Here is an 11,304-nt window from a genome sequence, read left to right as displayed (position 1 = left end):
GACTGGTACAGCCATTATGGAAAATAATATGGATTTTTCTCAGAAAAATAAAAATCGACCTGCCTTTTGACTCAGCGATTCCACTGCTAGGATTATATCCTAAGAATCCTAAAACATCAATTTCAAAGAACCTATGCACCACAATGGTCATAGCAGCACAATTTATAATAGCCAAAAGCTGGAAGCAACCTAGGTGTCTGTCAGTAAATGAATGGATCAAAAAACTATGGTACATATACACAATGGAATTCTATGCAGCAGAGAGAAAGAAGGAACTACTACCCTTTGCAACAACATGGATGGAACTGGAAAGCATTATGCTGAGTGAAATAAGCCAGGGGTTGAAAGACAAATACCATATGATCTCACCTTTAACAGGAAGCTAAACAACAAAACGAACAAGCAAGCAGAATAAAAACAAAGACACTGAAATAGAGAACAAGTGGACAGTGACCAGAGGGGAGAGGGAAGGAAATTTAAGGGGGAAAAGGGGAGGGATTTTGGGGAACAAATGAGAGGGACACAGGTAGGAGGGCTGGAGAGGTGGGGGAGGGGGGAGGGAGGAGCGCGGGACAGGGGGGTGGGCTTGGATGGGAGAAATAGACAAAAAACTGTACTTGAAAAATAACTAAATAAAAAAAATGTGAAAAACATATTACATAGGTACTAACAAAATAATAGAGAAAATACACGTCCACATTTTTTGATGAAATTCAAAATTGAATATTCAGTACAATGTTTTGGAAATATATATCTATTAGTAAGAGGGATGGTATCTCTTTTTTGAAACTTGCATTATTGGAGATGAAAATAGTGTTCCTGATATTGCACTTGCAGCAAATGCCTTGGCTTACAGGCAATACAAAAATAGGCAGTGGGCTGGATTTGGCCAATGGTCCATAGTTCTATACCAACTGGTGTAAAAAACATGGTTTCAATATCTAAGTACCCATGGAGGTTCTGACTAAAGTTACAAGGACAGGAGGAAAAAAAAAGAGAGAGAGGCATAAGTATTGGGAGAGATACTTTGACACTGTTTGCAATCATATGACTATAGAGCTATAAAGCCAACAGAATGCACAACGTACTGAACTGATTTCATTACAATTCTAAAAATTCATCAAGGTTGTTAAAGTTTATCAACTAACAAAAATCAATAACATTTCTCTATACCAGAAAAAATGATAATAACAGTTGGTGGTTAAAAAAAAACAAATGGCCATTTCATGAAGACGGTGCCGAAAGCGAGAAAGGGAGACCCTGCAACTCTCAAATCGAAAGCAAAGCCATGAAGGCACAGAAAGAACTACTGAAAGTCGTCCATGACATGCAAAAAAACAAGGACTGTGCTTCAACCACCTTTTGATGGCCAAAGACACTGTGTCTCCCGAGGCAACCTAAGTATTCACCCTCTGGAGACACAGGCTTGGCCATTCCACCACTATCGTGTCCCCTGTCCACAGAGGGAGCCGTGAAGAAGAGGGAAGAAACGGCACACTTGTGTTCACCGTGGGTGTCAAGGCCAACGAGCACCAGGCCAAACAGGCTGTGAGGAAGCTCTAGGACACGGATGTGGCCAAGTCCCACAACCTGCTCAGGCCTCATGGAGAGAACAAGGCACATGTTCACCTGCCTTCCCCATGGGATCATTTGGATGTTGCCAACAAAATTGGGGTCCTCTCAACTGAGTCCTGCTGGCTAAATCTAAACATAAATATTCTACACCATGAAACAAACAAACTGGTAAAAGTACATAGTAATTAAAAACCAAGAATACACAAGAAAACCACCAAGGGGAAAATTGTGAAACTCTGAGAAAGGACACGGAAGATGATCTGAGTACGCAGACGGACACGGGGCTCACTGGTTTGGGTCCAGGGACTGCGAGCCAGACCTCTGACCTTCAGAACTGCAGGACAATAAACTCGCTGTTTGGCCTCTAAGTTTCTGGTGACTGGTTCCAGTGCAGTGAAGAAACTAATGCAGGACCCGTCTCTCCCATCCAGCTGAAGGCCAAGACCAGAGCTTCCTCACTGTATTTCTGATGCCCAGGCAGAGTGAACTCCTGGATGGAACTGAGCATGTGTGACCAGGTGAGGAATCCCATTCATGCTGGCCTGCCTCTGGGATTTAACCTGTGATGCTCTTTGCAACCAGTTTGTTTCTCTTTCTTTAACCAACTCAATTTATTTCCAATTCTCAGAATGTGTTGATGGACAGTGAGGTGATAGTAGGGTGATATAGAAATAAAAACAAAAGACTTAGCGTTTAAATGTCATGGTGGAAAAGGCCCAATGTGAGCTTGGCCCTCTAGTCCCTTAGCAATGTGCACCAAGAAGCAGTAGCATCACTCCCAATGAAGGCTGATTTCACCATAACTTTCATTCGATAACTGGTTTTGTTCGATATCCTAGAAAATCAAAATACAGGTTTAAAAATAAGTGTCTTTCTACATGTTTGTCTTTAGAAGAAATAATCACTGATTTGGGTTGACAGGAACAAGACAGCGAAAAAAGAGATGCCAGCCCTCATGTCTCCATGGAAACACCTATTTTAACAACCACCTGTAGGTGAGAATATCTTACAGTTTATGAGAATCCAGGACACAACAGAGAGGCCCCACCACCCAGGGGAAGCAAGACAATTCAAGGCACTGATGCACAGAAAAATGTAAGAAGGACAGTTTCCCTTCACCAAAGTCACCCCTCCCAAGGTAACACAGCACTGGCATCTCTGGCAGCCTGTTACAAAGCAGAGTCTCAGACGCCACCAAGACCTGCTAACTCAGAGCTCCCAGTTCATCAAGGTCCCAGGGGATTTCTGTGCCTGTTCTGAGAAGCACAACAGACTGCATGACAGGAACCCATAAGTGACATTTCCCGTTGTTCTCTGTGTTATTTACCATTTATGCAAATGGGTCATGCTGCATCTGTTCCTCAACAATTGTTCTGAGATCAAGCCATGCCAATATAGATCTAGGACATTCCCTTTAACTTGTTCAGGAAACTCACATTTATGTTAATGATAATGAAATCTGTCAGGAAATAAATGTATCAATGGCATTGACGTAGTGAAATCATGTACAAATGACCCTTGGGCTGAGGGTGGGGGGGAATGTTTTCACCATGGGAATCAATCACGGTTTATGACTTTAAGACTAAATGTTACATAACAGGACAAAACAATGTTTTCCAGTCCTGTGTCTCCCATGTCACTGAGAACACTCAAAGTAGCCTAGCACAGCAAGGATATTGTTACATGAACACGGAATCTGTACAGAATGGGAAGGGTCCTTCACCCCAACTTCAACTGAACTGCATATTCTTAATGCATTTAGGGACACTAGCAGCTCACCAGACATGTGCACAGTAGACACCAGCGGTAGAAAGGGAGGTTTTCCAAACCCACTCCCTCCCAGCACGGGAGTGTGGAGAAGCCACAAGAGGAGGCTGGGCCCTGACCCCTGACACACAGAGTCAGCCTCTGAGCATCTATCTCTCAGTGCCACCCCGAGAAGGCCAATTCTGGGGTGAATTCTCCCCCCGAATTGGGGAGAATTCCCCAATTGCTCTCATGGAGAAAACTGTGGGGCAGCTCACAGTAGCTTTCTTGGGTCACTAAGAAACAGGCCAGTCAAAGGGCAGGCAGTGCTCACAGGGATGGAGAACGACAGCAGAGGTGGGAGAATCCTGAAACCCAGGAAGCTTCTGAGAGGCTAGAGGACCATATGGGGAAAGGGCCAAGGAGCCCCTCATGGGCCTGCTGGCAGCTCTTACTCTCTCACATACACAAAACAGTCACACAACTAACTGTGAGACACATGATTTATTGACCAGGGAGAAGAAAGCGTTATTATTCACGGTGGACTACTCCTGGGTATGCCTTAGGGAGGTGGAAATTTTGAGACAACTGTTGATTCTTGGTGAGTTGATGAGTCTTTTCTAGACACATAGAGAAGGTGCTGAAGATTCAGAAAAAAATGCCTTCCTGGATGACAGTGCTGGAAATCAGGTCACAGAACTTGTCATACGATGTCATGGGGACCATGGAAGGAAGCACTCACTCTGCACTAAATGAGCACATGAGAGAGAGCACCCAGAAACTCATTAGCACTTCCTGGATTGAACTGGGGACAAACAGAGGTGCCAGGACAGAGAATAATGGTGAAGATGGAGCTAACAGCCTGCCCTCTAACCCAAGCTACTTGCCAGAACAGAGGGAAAGGGGGCACTGGGACACTGATTTTTCTCTTTCTATTGCTATTGCATCTTACCCTTCCCTACACTGAGTCTGTGAAACACAGAGAGGACTCAGTGGAGGACCCCAGGCTGGTTTCTGCCATCCTCAGCAGGTTTTCCAGAAGTTTTGTTGAGCAAGAAAGAACGGCAACAACCATAGTTTCCGTTATTAAATGCTGGCTATTTGCAAGCCATATGGCTGAGACTTTCCCAAATGTTAGGTGAATAAAGCCCCACAATATGGCTCAGGGAGGAAACACATGAGGAAATTCAGGGCCTATATTCCAGGTGCAGGACAAAGGGAAGGTCAGACAGCTGGCCTTCCAGGTCAGAAGTTAAGGGTGTGTAGAGATCAAAGGAAGACAATATTCCCAGATATTAGAGGGTGAGACCAAAAATTCTGGCACTGGAAGATGGACAAAATCCAGAAGTGTATTTGAGTTTCACACTCACAGCCTGCTACTCTTGCCTATTTCGCATGTTAAGTGTTAATGCTTTTAGGACACTATCAATTCCTGAGGCCTTTTTAGCAGCAGGATATGCACACAGTGGCCCTGTGAGGTGTCCATCATTGTTTCTTCCTTTCCATCCTGAGGTCATTTGCTCTAAAGTTCATAAATGTGTGGCTCCTGAACCAGAACCCCCAACTGCAAATTTCAAGCTCAGCCCACAAGCTTCCTTATCAAATGTGTCATTGTAAATATTGAGCCCCACGCCCTGCTGGGTTTGGAGGGCAGTGACATCTGGGCCACCCCCGCTCCTCAGACAGCACCCACCTGGAGCTCTGGGATCCATGGTTCCCTGGGGCCTGGGAACAGGGGTCTGCAGAGGCAGAACAGAACACAGTCAACAAGCATCCTCTTATTGCCCAGAGAGAAACCGAATGAGTTTCTAGGGTAGGACAGAGGGGACCCATTCAAGGTGTTATCTGCTTTTGCTTTTTTCCAGTCAGTAGTAACACAGAAACTTAGGAAGAGAAAACCACAGAGAGGTAAACTTACCAGCATTGCTCACATCCACTACATTTTCTGTTGGGATTCCATACTTGTTGGCAATGTTCCTCAATCCTTTTCTTGGGTTGTGGACTCACATCTGGGTTTCTGGCTGGGGGAAGAGTGACAGTAATGGGTGTGACATGTGTTGATCATGGAGACCCTTGGGACATGGGGGACAGATGATGAGGATGGATGGCACTGAGTGCTGCTTAGCCAGAAGTGAGGGAGGGGCTGTTGCCTGTCTTGACTTTGACATTTTAGGATGTCCTTCTGCAGGATGAGAGATTTCATCACCTTCCGATCACTTCTTAGCCTGGGGGATGCTCACAGTCAGCACCTCTCTTTGGGGAGGACAAATGGACCAGCAGAAGATTGGGAGAAACTTTTATCTGCATCCCACTCCAAGGTGAGTATCAGCATGAGAATACTTTACCATCGAGCTCGATAATCTTGGTTATTTTCTCATGATCAATATTCAAGGTATAAGAAATAAGATATTCATTGTAGACTGCTTCGGCTATTTGTACCCAATTGTATCCATCATCTGTGGAGGAAACAGAACACAGGTCAGAAATTCTTAGGTCCATGGAAAGCAAGTGAAACTCTCTACCTATTCTCTTTTACAAAACAAATTCAAGTGCATATCCTGGAAGAGGTAAAAGTGATATCTAAACCTTTTGTTTGCTCCCAGGGCTTTCTCTGGTGACTTCCAAGGGTGGAAATGACAATCCCTGGTACCTGGATTCTTAGTGGTAGGAAATCCAGCCACAGCTGCGACTGTCCTACTATTACTTTCTCCGAGGCTCACCAACCTCCCTCAGCCCTGTCTGCCATGTATGTGTCTCTGTTCTGTCTGGGAACCCCCCTGGTATTACATACTGGCACCCTGTCCAGCCAAGGGTGTGTAGCAATGGCCACCAGAAGCCGTCACAGTGGATGTGGAATGAGAAGCTCTCCAACAATTTAATTTTTGTGGGCCAGTTTTCTTTTGTTACAGGTGGTACACATTCCCGCAGTGTCATTTTGTTTCCATGATCTTATGTGCCAGGCCTTGGCTTTACAAACCAGGTTCCTTAAATATTAGAAAGCTTTGGCTATTACATGCCTCATGTGGAGGACCTAAACAGCATGAGCCAGAAATGGATCGATCCTAAAGACTTTGGGATTTAGTACATTTCTTGCAGTTGGAAGTAGAATTTACAAAGACGTTTTTAAATGTGTACTTACAGGGAACATCATATACACCCTCCTCTTCTGTCTCATCAGCAACAAAAGGAAGTTCAGTGCACTCTCCGTTGATCCTGTGAAACACAATGAGCTGAGTGGTGCCCGTGAGATACAGCGTGGCTGGCTCCCCTCCACTCCACCTATAACCTGAGTGTCCCATTTCAATGAACTATTGAAAATCTTTTGTAAACCTTTGAGTGACCTTCTATTTTCCTCTTTCACTTTATTTGCTACTGTAAGAATGAGTCAACCACTACTATCTCCATTCCTCTACCACCACTTCCCACTATCCCTACTCCTCCAGCTACCTGTCTAGATACTTGACTGAGGGCTCAGATGAGCCAGCATCTCAAATAAATGCTGTACAAACATTGCCTCACTCAACCCTCACACAAACAAAAAAAACCCTCAGAGGTGAGTATTATGATCATCTTTCTTTACCCAAAGATAATTGGGGTGGAAACAGATCAAATTTCTTGGTTACACAACTAATAAGAGATAGATTCACTAGAGAGCCAGGCTCTTCATCCCCATGCTACCCTCTTACCTAAACTACATTGTCCCACTGCTTCTGACTTGTACTCCTCTGCCCCTACCTCCGCTATTCCCATCTAAATCATTCCTGTCAGCATTCTTACCTCTGAATCTAGATAATCTTCAGGTTTATCAAGTGGAGGATCAGTGCCTGATAAGGGCTGCTGTTTGGGACGAAGGCCCACAATGTAAGTGGGCACAGAAATGTCCATGATTGTGTGTTTGTGTTGTGTTTGGGTTCAAAGCTCCAAGACCATATTCAGCTTCTTTCCCCAAGTAAAAAGGCCATACTTACTCCTTATGATACTTGAGTAACAGAGAAGAGTTATCCAAGGCCTGGATGTATTCCATAAACATTCTGAAGCTACCATTTTCTTCTATCTTTTCCATCGAGTCTGCAGCCAAGAGAACAGTATACCACTCCCCGGAAATCTGCAAATAATCAGTAAAATGTTTGGGAGAGAAAAGAAGAGATGGGACACTGTATGCACCCTGTTTCCTTGAGCTCTGGCCCCTGGGACAGGCCTCACAGTGGTAATGTGAGGAGGTAATTAGAACTCAGGTCAATTGGCACCCCAAGTAGGGCTCTTTCCACTGTCCCTGTGCTGAGAACAGAGGTCCCAGAGTGTTGTCATCTTTCCACATGCTATAACTGCTCTGGGTCCAAGGACAGAAATCAACCTTTTTGTCTAACATCAAAACCTCTAGCCCTGTGGCAGGGCCACCTCCCCTCAGATCTCCCCAAACTCCCCTAAATTCTAAACTTCCTATGCTACCCTGACTCTACCTTTGCCATATCGAAGTTGCTGGTCACCACGTCACGCTTCTCTTGACCATGGACACAGAGCAGGGTCAGCCCCAGGCACAGTAGCAGCAGCTTCATCTTGGGAGGGATGACACTCACTCAGTGATGGTCACTGGGAGTGAGTCTTTTCATGAATGTAGCTCTGCGATCCAGCATCTCTGCCTTTATATTCTTTCTGGGTCCAGTGTTCTGTCCATGGGGCCCCACCTTTCCCCTCCCCTCCTACTCCCCAGATGCTCTGTGTCACTGATGGAAGGCCAAGACTGTTCCTGCACATCTCATCTCTTCTGGATTTACTTAGTGACCTGAAATTACTCAAAACACACACTCAAAAAAAATGATATAGATGCCATGAAAGACTGCCATTTGGAACCAGATTTAACCTTGAAATCAGAAAGTTAATTATGTGTGGCGAGAATGGACAGCACTAGGAACTGGGGTGTGTGGACAACCCAGCTCCCACAGCTCACGTGCTGGGAGGCCGTGGGTGAGTCACTCCATCATAACCAGCGTCAGAAACAAAGAAACTGTGTGTACCAAAGATGACAGTACCTGTCAAGAATCATTCTAACAGTGCCAATTAGAATAGGCATGGGTAAAATAATGTATGGAAGGTACAGTGTTTGGTATTCAGTACATTTTAACTCCTTTTCCTCTATGTCTGAATTTAAGCACAATGAAGGAACTAATGTTTAGTCACTACTTACACCTCATCATATTCCATAGGTCTCTGGGAGAAGTGGAGAGATGGAAGAAATCGTCCATACCCCACTTCTGTCTACAAGCTGATGCCGCACCCCAACTGGGTGGGACCAAGTCAGGACCACTGTGGGTCAGAAAAGAAGGTGCTGTCTGGGAGGCAGCATCACATACCCAGTGTTTACAAACACAGGCTTTGGATTCACATAGACCTGGGCTTCATTCCTATCTCTATCCCTTGTATGCCATGACATCAATTTAACCACTCAGAGCCTTAGTGTCCTATTAATTGGGATAACCATACCTGTATATAAATGGATATAGGGACACAATGGGACAGTGTGTGTGTACAATCTTCAGACTAATTTCCGCCACTGATGGGCTGGTGGGATCTGTCCCGGGAGAAAATTACTCCTGGGGAGGTGGTACTTGGGGACAGGTGGGGTCTTCAAATACAGGCAGGGTGTGCAGATGTGGAAAACATGTGGGGAGGGGCTTCCTAGTGAGAAGAATGCTGTGATTAAGGCTCCTGTGGCCATAGCTGAGGCTTCTTAAAAGCTAGGGCTCATTTCTGCCTTGTGCTAATGGTTTTCTTTGACACCCCCAACTCACAAAGAGGCCTGTGTCACAGGAGGAGATGGGTACACAGCAGTGAACCTAGAAATTGTGCCATCCCTATCTGCAGCCGGCTTTCAAAAGTCCTCCAAACCCGTTGTGTGATCCTGCCTAGTTCATGCTCAACAGATACATGGTCACTGGTATTTTGAGGTCCATATAACCTGAGACAACATGGACAGGACAGAGGTTGTCTGACCTCTGAGATAGAGGAACTGAGCTTGAAAAATGGTGCCAAAGCATACGCACTGCACTGTGTCTTGTTGATTGTGTCCAAGAACAGATGGCACACTATGAGCAACCAGGTTCGCAAGATGAACTGGGTTGTGATGGTGAGGGGTTGGCCATGTGCCGCTGTTGCCCACATGGTCTCTGTCCCATCCCACATCCCTCCTGACTCTGCACTCATATCAGAGGGCCATATTGCAACTTTCTGCTTCCGGGCACTCCCACTGTGTGCTCAACAAAACAATGAAAAATATGCTGGTAGCGCCAGGACAGTAGGACCCAGAAAGACAAGTGCAACTACCTATTCACAGTGTTGCTCATCAGAAATGCTTGTGTGGGGAAGAGCAACCTGCTGAACCACTTCAGACAGCGAGTTCAACCTAGAGAGTGAGAGCACTATTGGCGTGGAGTTTGCCACCTGAGCATCCAGGAAAATGGCAAGACCATCAAGGCCAGACCTGGGAAAGAGCTGCCCACAAGCACAATAGCACCATCACTCCTGCATACCACTGGGGTGCAGTGGGTGTGCTGCTGGTATATGACACCCCAGCACGTGACAGGCAAGCATGAGGGGTGCTGGCTGAAGGAGCTGGGGTACCACACTGAGAACAACATTGTAATCATGCTGGTGGGCAACAAGAGTGACCTGTGTCATCTGTGGGCCATGCCCACTGACTAGGCTTGTTCCTTATTAGAGAACAACTTGTCCTTCATCCAGACCTCAGCCTTGGAGTCCTACACTGTAGAGGAAGCTTCCAAGAACATTCTCATAGACATCTACAACATCAGGTCACAGAAGATTGCACACCTCGCGGCCCATGACAAGTGCCCTGTCAAGAACGAGGTGCACATCAGCATGCCACCCTCTACCCATACACAGACATCTAACCAAATGCTGTGCTAGCAGTACCTGTTAACTCACTGGGCCTTGTCTGAATGTGTGTGCACCTCCTCACCCTTCACCCATCTCTTGCCATGATGTTTCCCCTGATCTGCCCCTCTGCCCCTCTGACTGACTGCCACCAACCCACTGAGCTCTGCAGAGTCAGCTGGGGCTTAGGAACAAGAGAAGTCAAGAAGCACCTCCTGTCCTTTTCCTCTCCTCCCAGACAAACTTGAAGCCCAGATGCTGCATCTATTTTGGGGGGACCCAGTCTGCCTCAGAGAAGGGCCAGGAGAGTGATAGGATGGACAGGGCCAGCCAGAAGAAAGAAGATGTGTGCACTGAGTACGCTTCTTCAGAATCCCACAGCAGACTCTAAGAAGTGATTACCTCCCTCCTTCCCTGGCAACTTGTTCTAAGTGGCTCTGGGCCCCACCTAGATCACCAGCCTTGGCTGAAGACTGAAAGGCAAGTGAACATGGAGGGAGGCTCAGGCAGGCAGAAACAGACTCTTGGCATCTCACTCCTTACACAGGCAGCACCAGCATATGCCTCCGACCTCGGCTAGTCCACAGCATGTGTGAATTCAGCTCAGCTTCTGCCTGTAGATTTCTGCTGGGGGAAGACCTCCTTTCCTTTATGCACATAGAACATTCCCCACCCATTGCCAGGCCCTTCCCACTGTTTGGTCTCCTTCTGTGGTCAGGAATCTGTTTGCAAGAGAAGCAATATTTCAATGTGTTTTATACACACACAAAAAGAGAGAGAGAGAAAAAATAGGAGAAATGAAGGCGTGTGCCACAGAATGTTCACCCACCCAGTTTTCATTCTTAATGCCCAAATATTCATCGAATATTTTTTTGTATCTCTCAGTGTAAGGTTTTTGGCAGTTGTTTGGAAAAACATTTATGTTGACCTTCAACAAAAGTAATGCAGCATTTCTAAACATCTGTGGGGAAAACTTGATTTATATTCCAAACACAAGTATGGGACTTTGGAATCGTCAGCCAAAGATTTGTGTCTCCAACATTCTAATTAACCATCACAGGCTGATGGAACACAAAGCAACAAGTCTGGTGA

At 45.9% G+C, this 11,304-nt stretch overlaps 1 protein-coding gene and 1 pseudogene across 1 annotated transcript; one reads left to right on the top strand and one right to left on the bottom strand.

Annotated features, from left to right (window-relative positions):
- Window positions 1-4,059: 4,059 nt before the first annotated feature.
- LOC119054739 (major allergen Equ c 1-like) lies at window positions 4,060-7,877 on the bottom strand. Its single transcript, XM_053656194.1, is given in 8 exon segments — window positions 4,060-4,069; window positions 5,015-5,129; window positions 5,240-5,285; window positions 5,287-5,342; window positions 5,667-5,777; window positions 6,461-6,534; window positions 7,290-7,426; window positions 7,782-7,877. Coding segments are annotated over 8 exon segments (645 nt in total).
- A 1,529-nt stretch (window positions 7,878-9,406) lies between these two features.
- LOC119054740 (ras-related protein Rab-11B-like) lies at window positions 9,407-10,245 on the top strand (annotated as a pseudogene).
- Window positions 10,246-11,304: the final 1,059 nt, after the last annotated feature.

Source organism: Artibeus jamaicensis, unplaced genomic scaffold, assembly GCF_021234435.1.
Source record: "Artibeus jamaicensis isolate MK-2021 breed Jamaican fruit bat unplaced genomic scaffold, CSHL_Jam_final scaffold_1964, whole genome shotgun sequence".
Taxonomy (NCBI): domain Eukaryota; kingdom Metazoa; phylum Chordata; class Mammalia; order Chiroptera; family Phyllostomidae; genus Artibeus; species Artibeus jamaicensis.
This window is presented reverse-complemented; position numbering and strand designations above follow the sequence as displayed.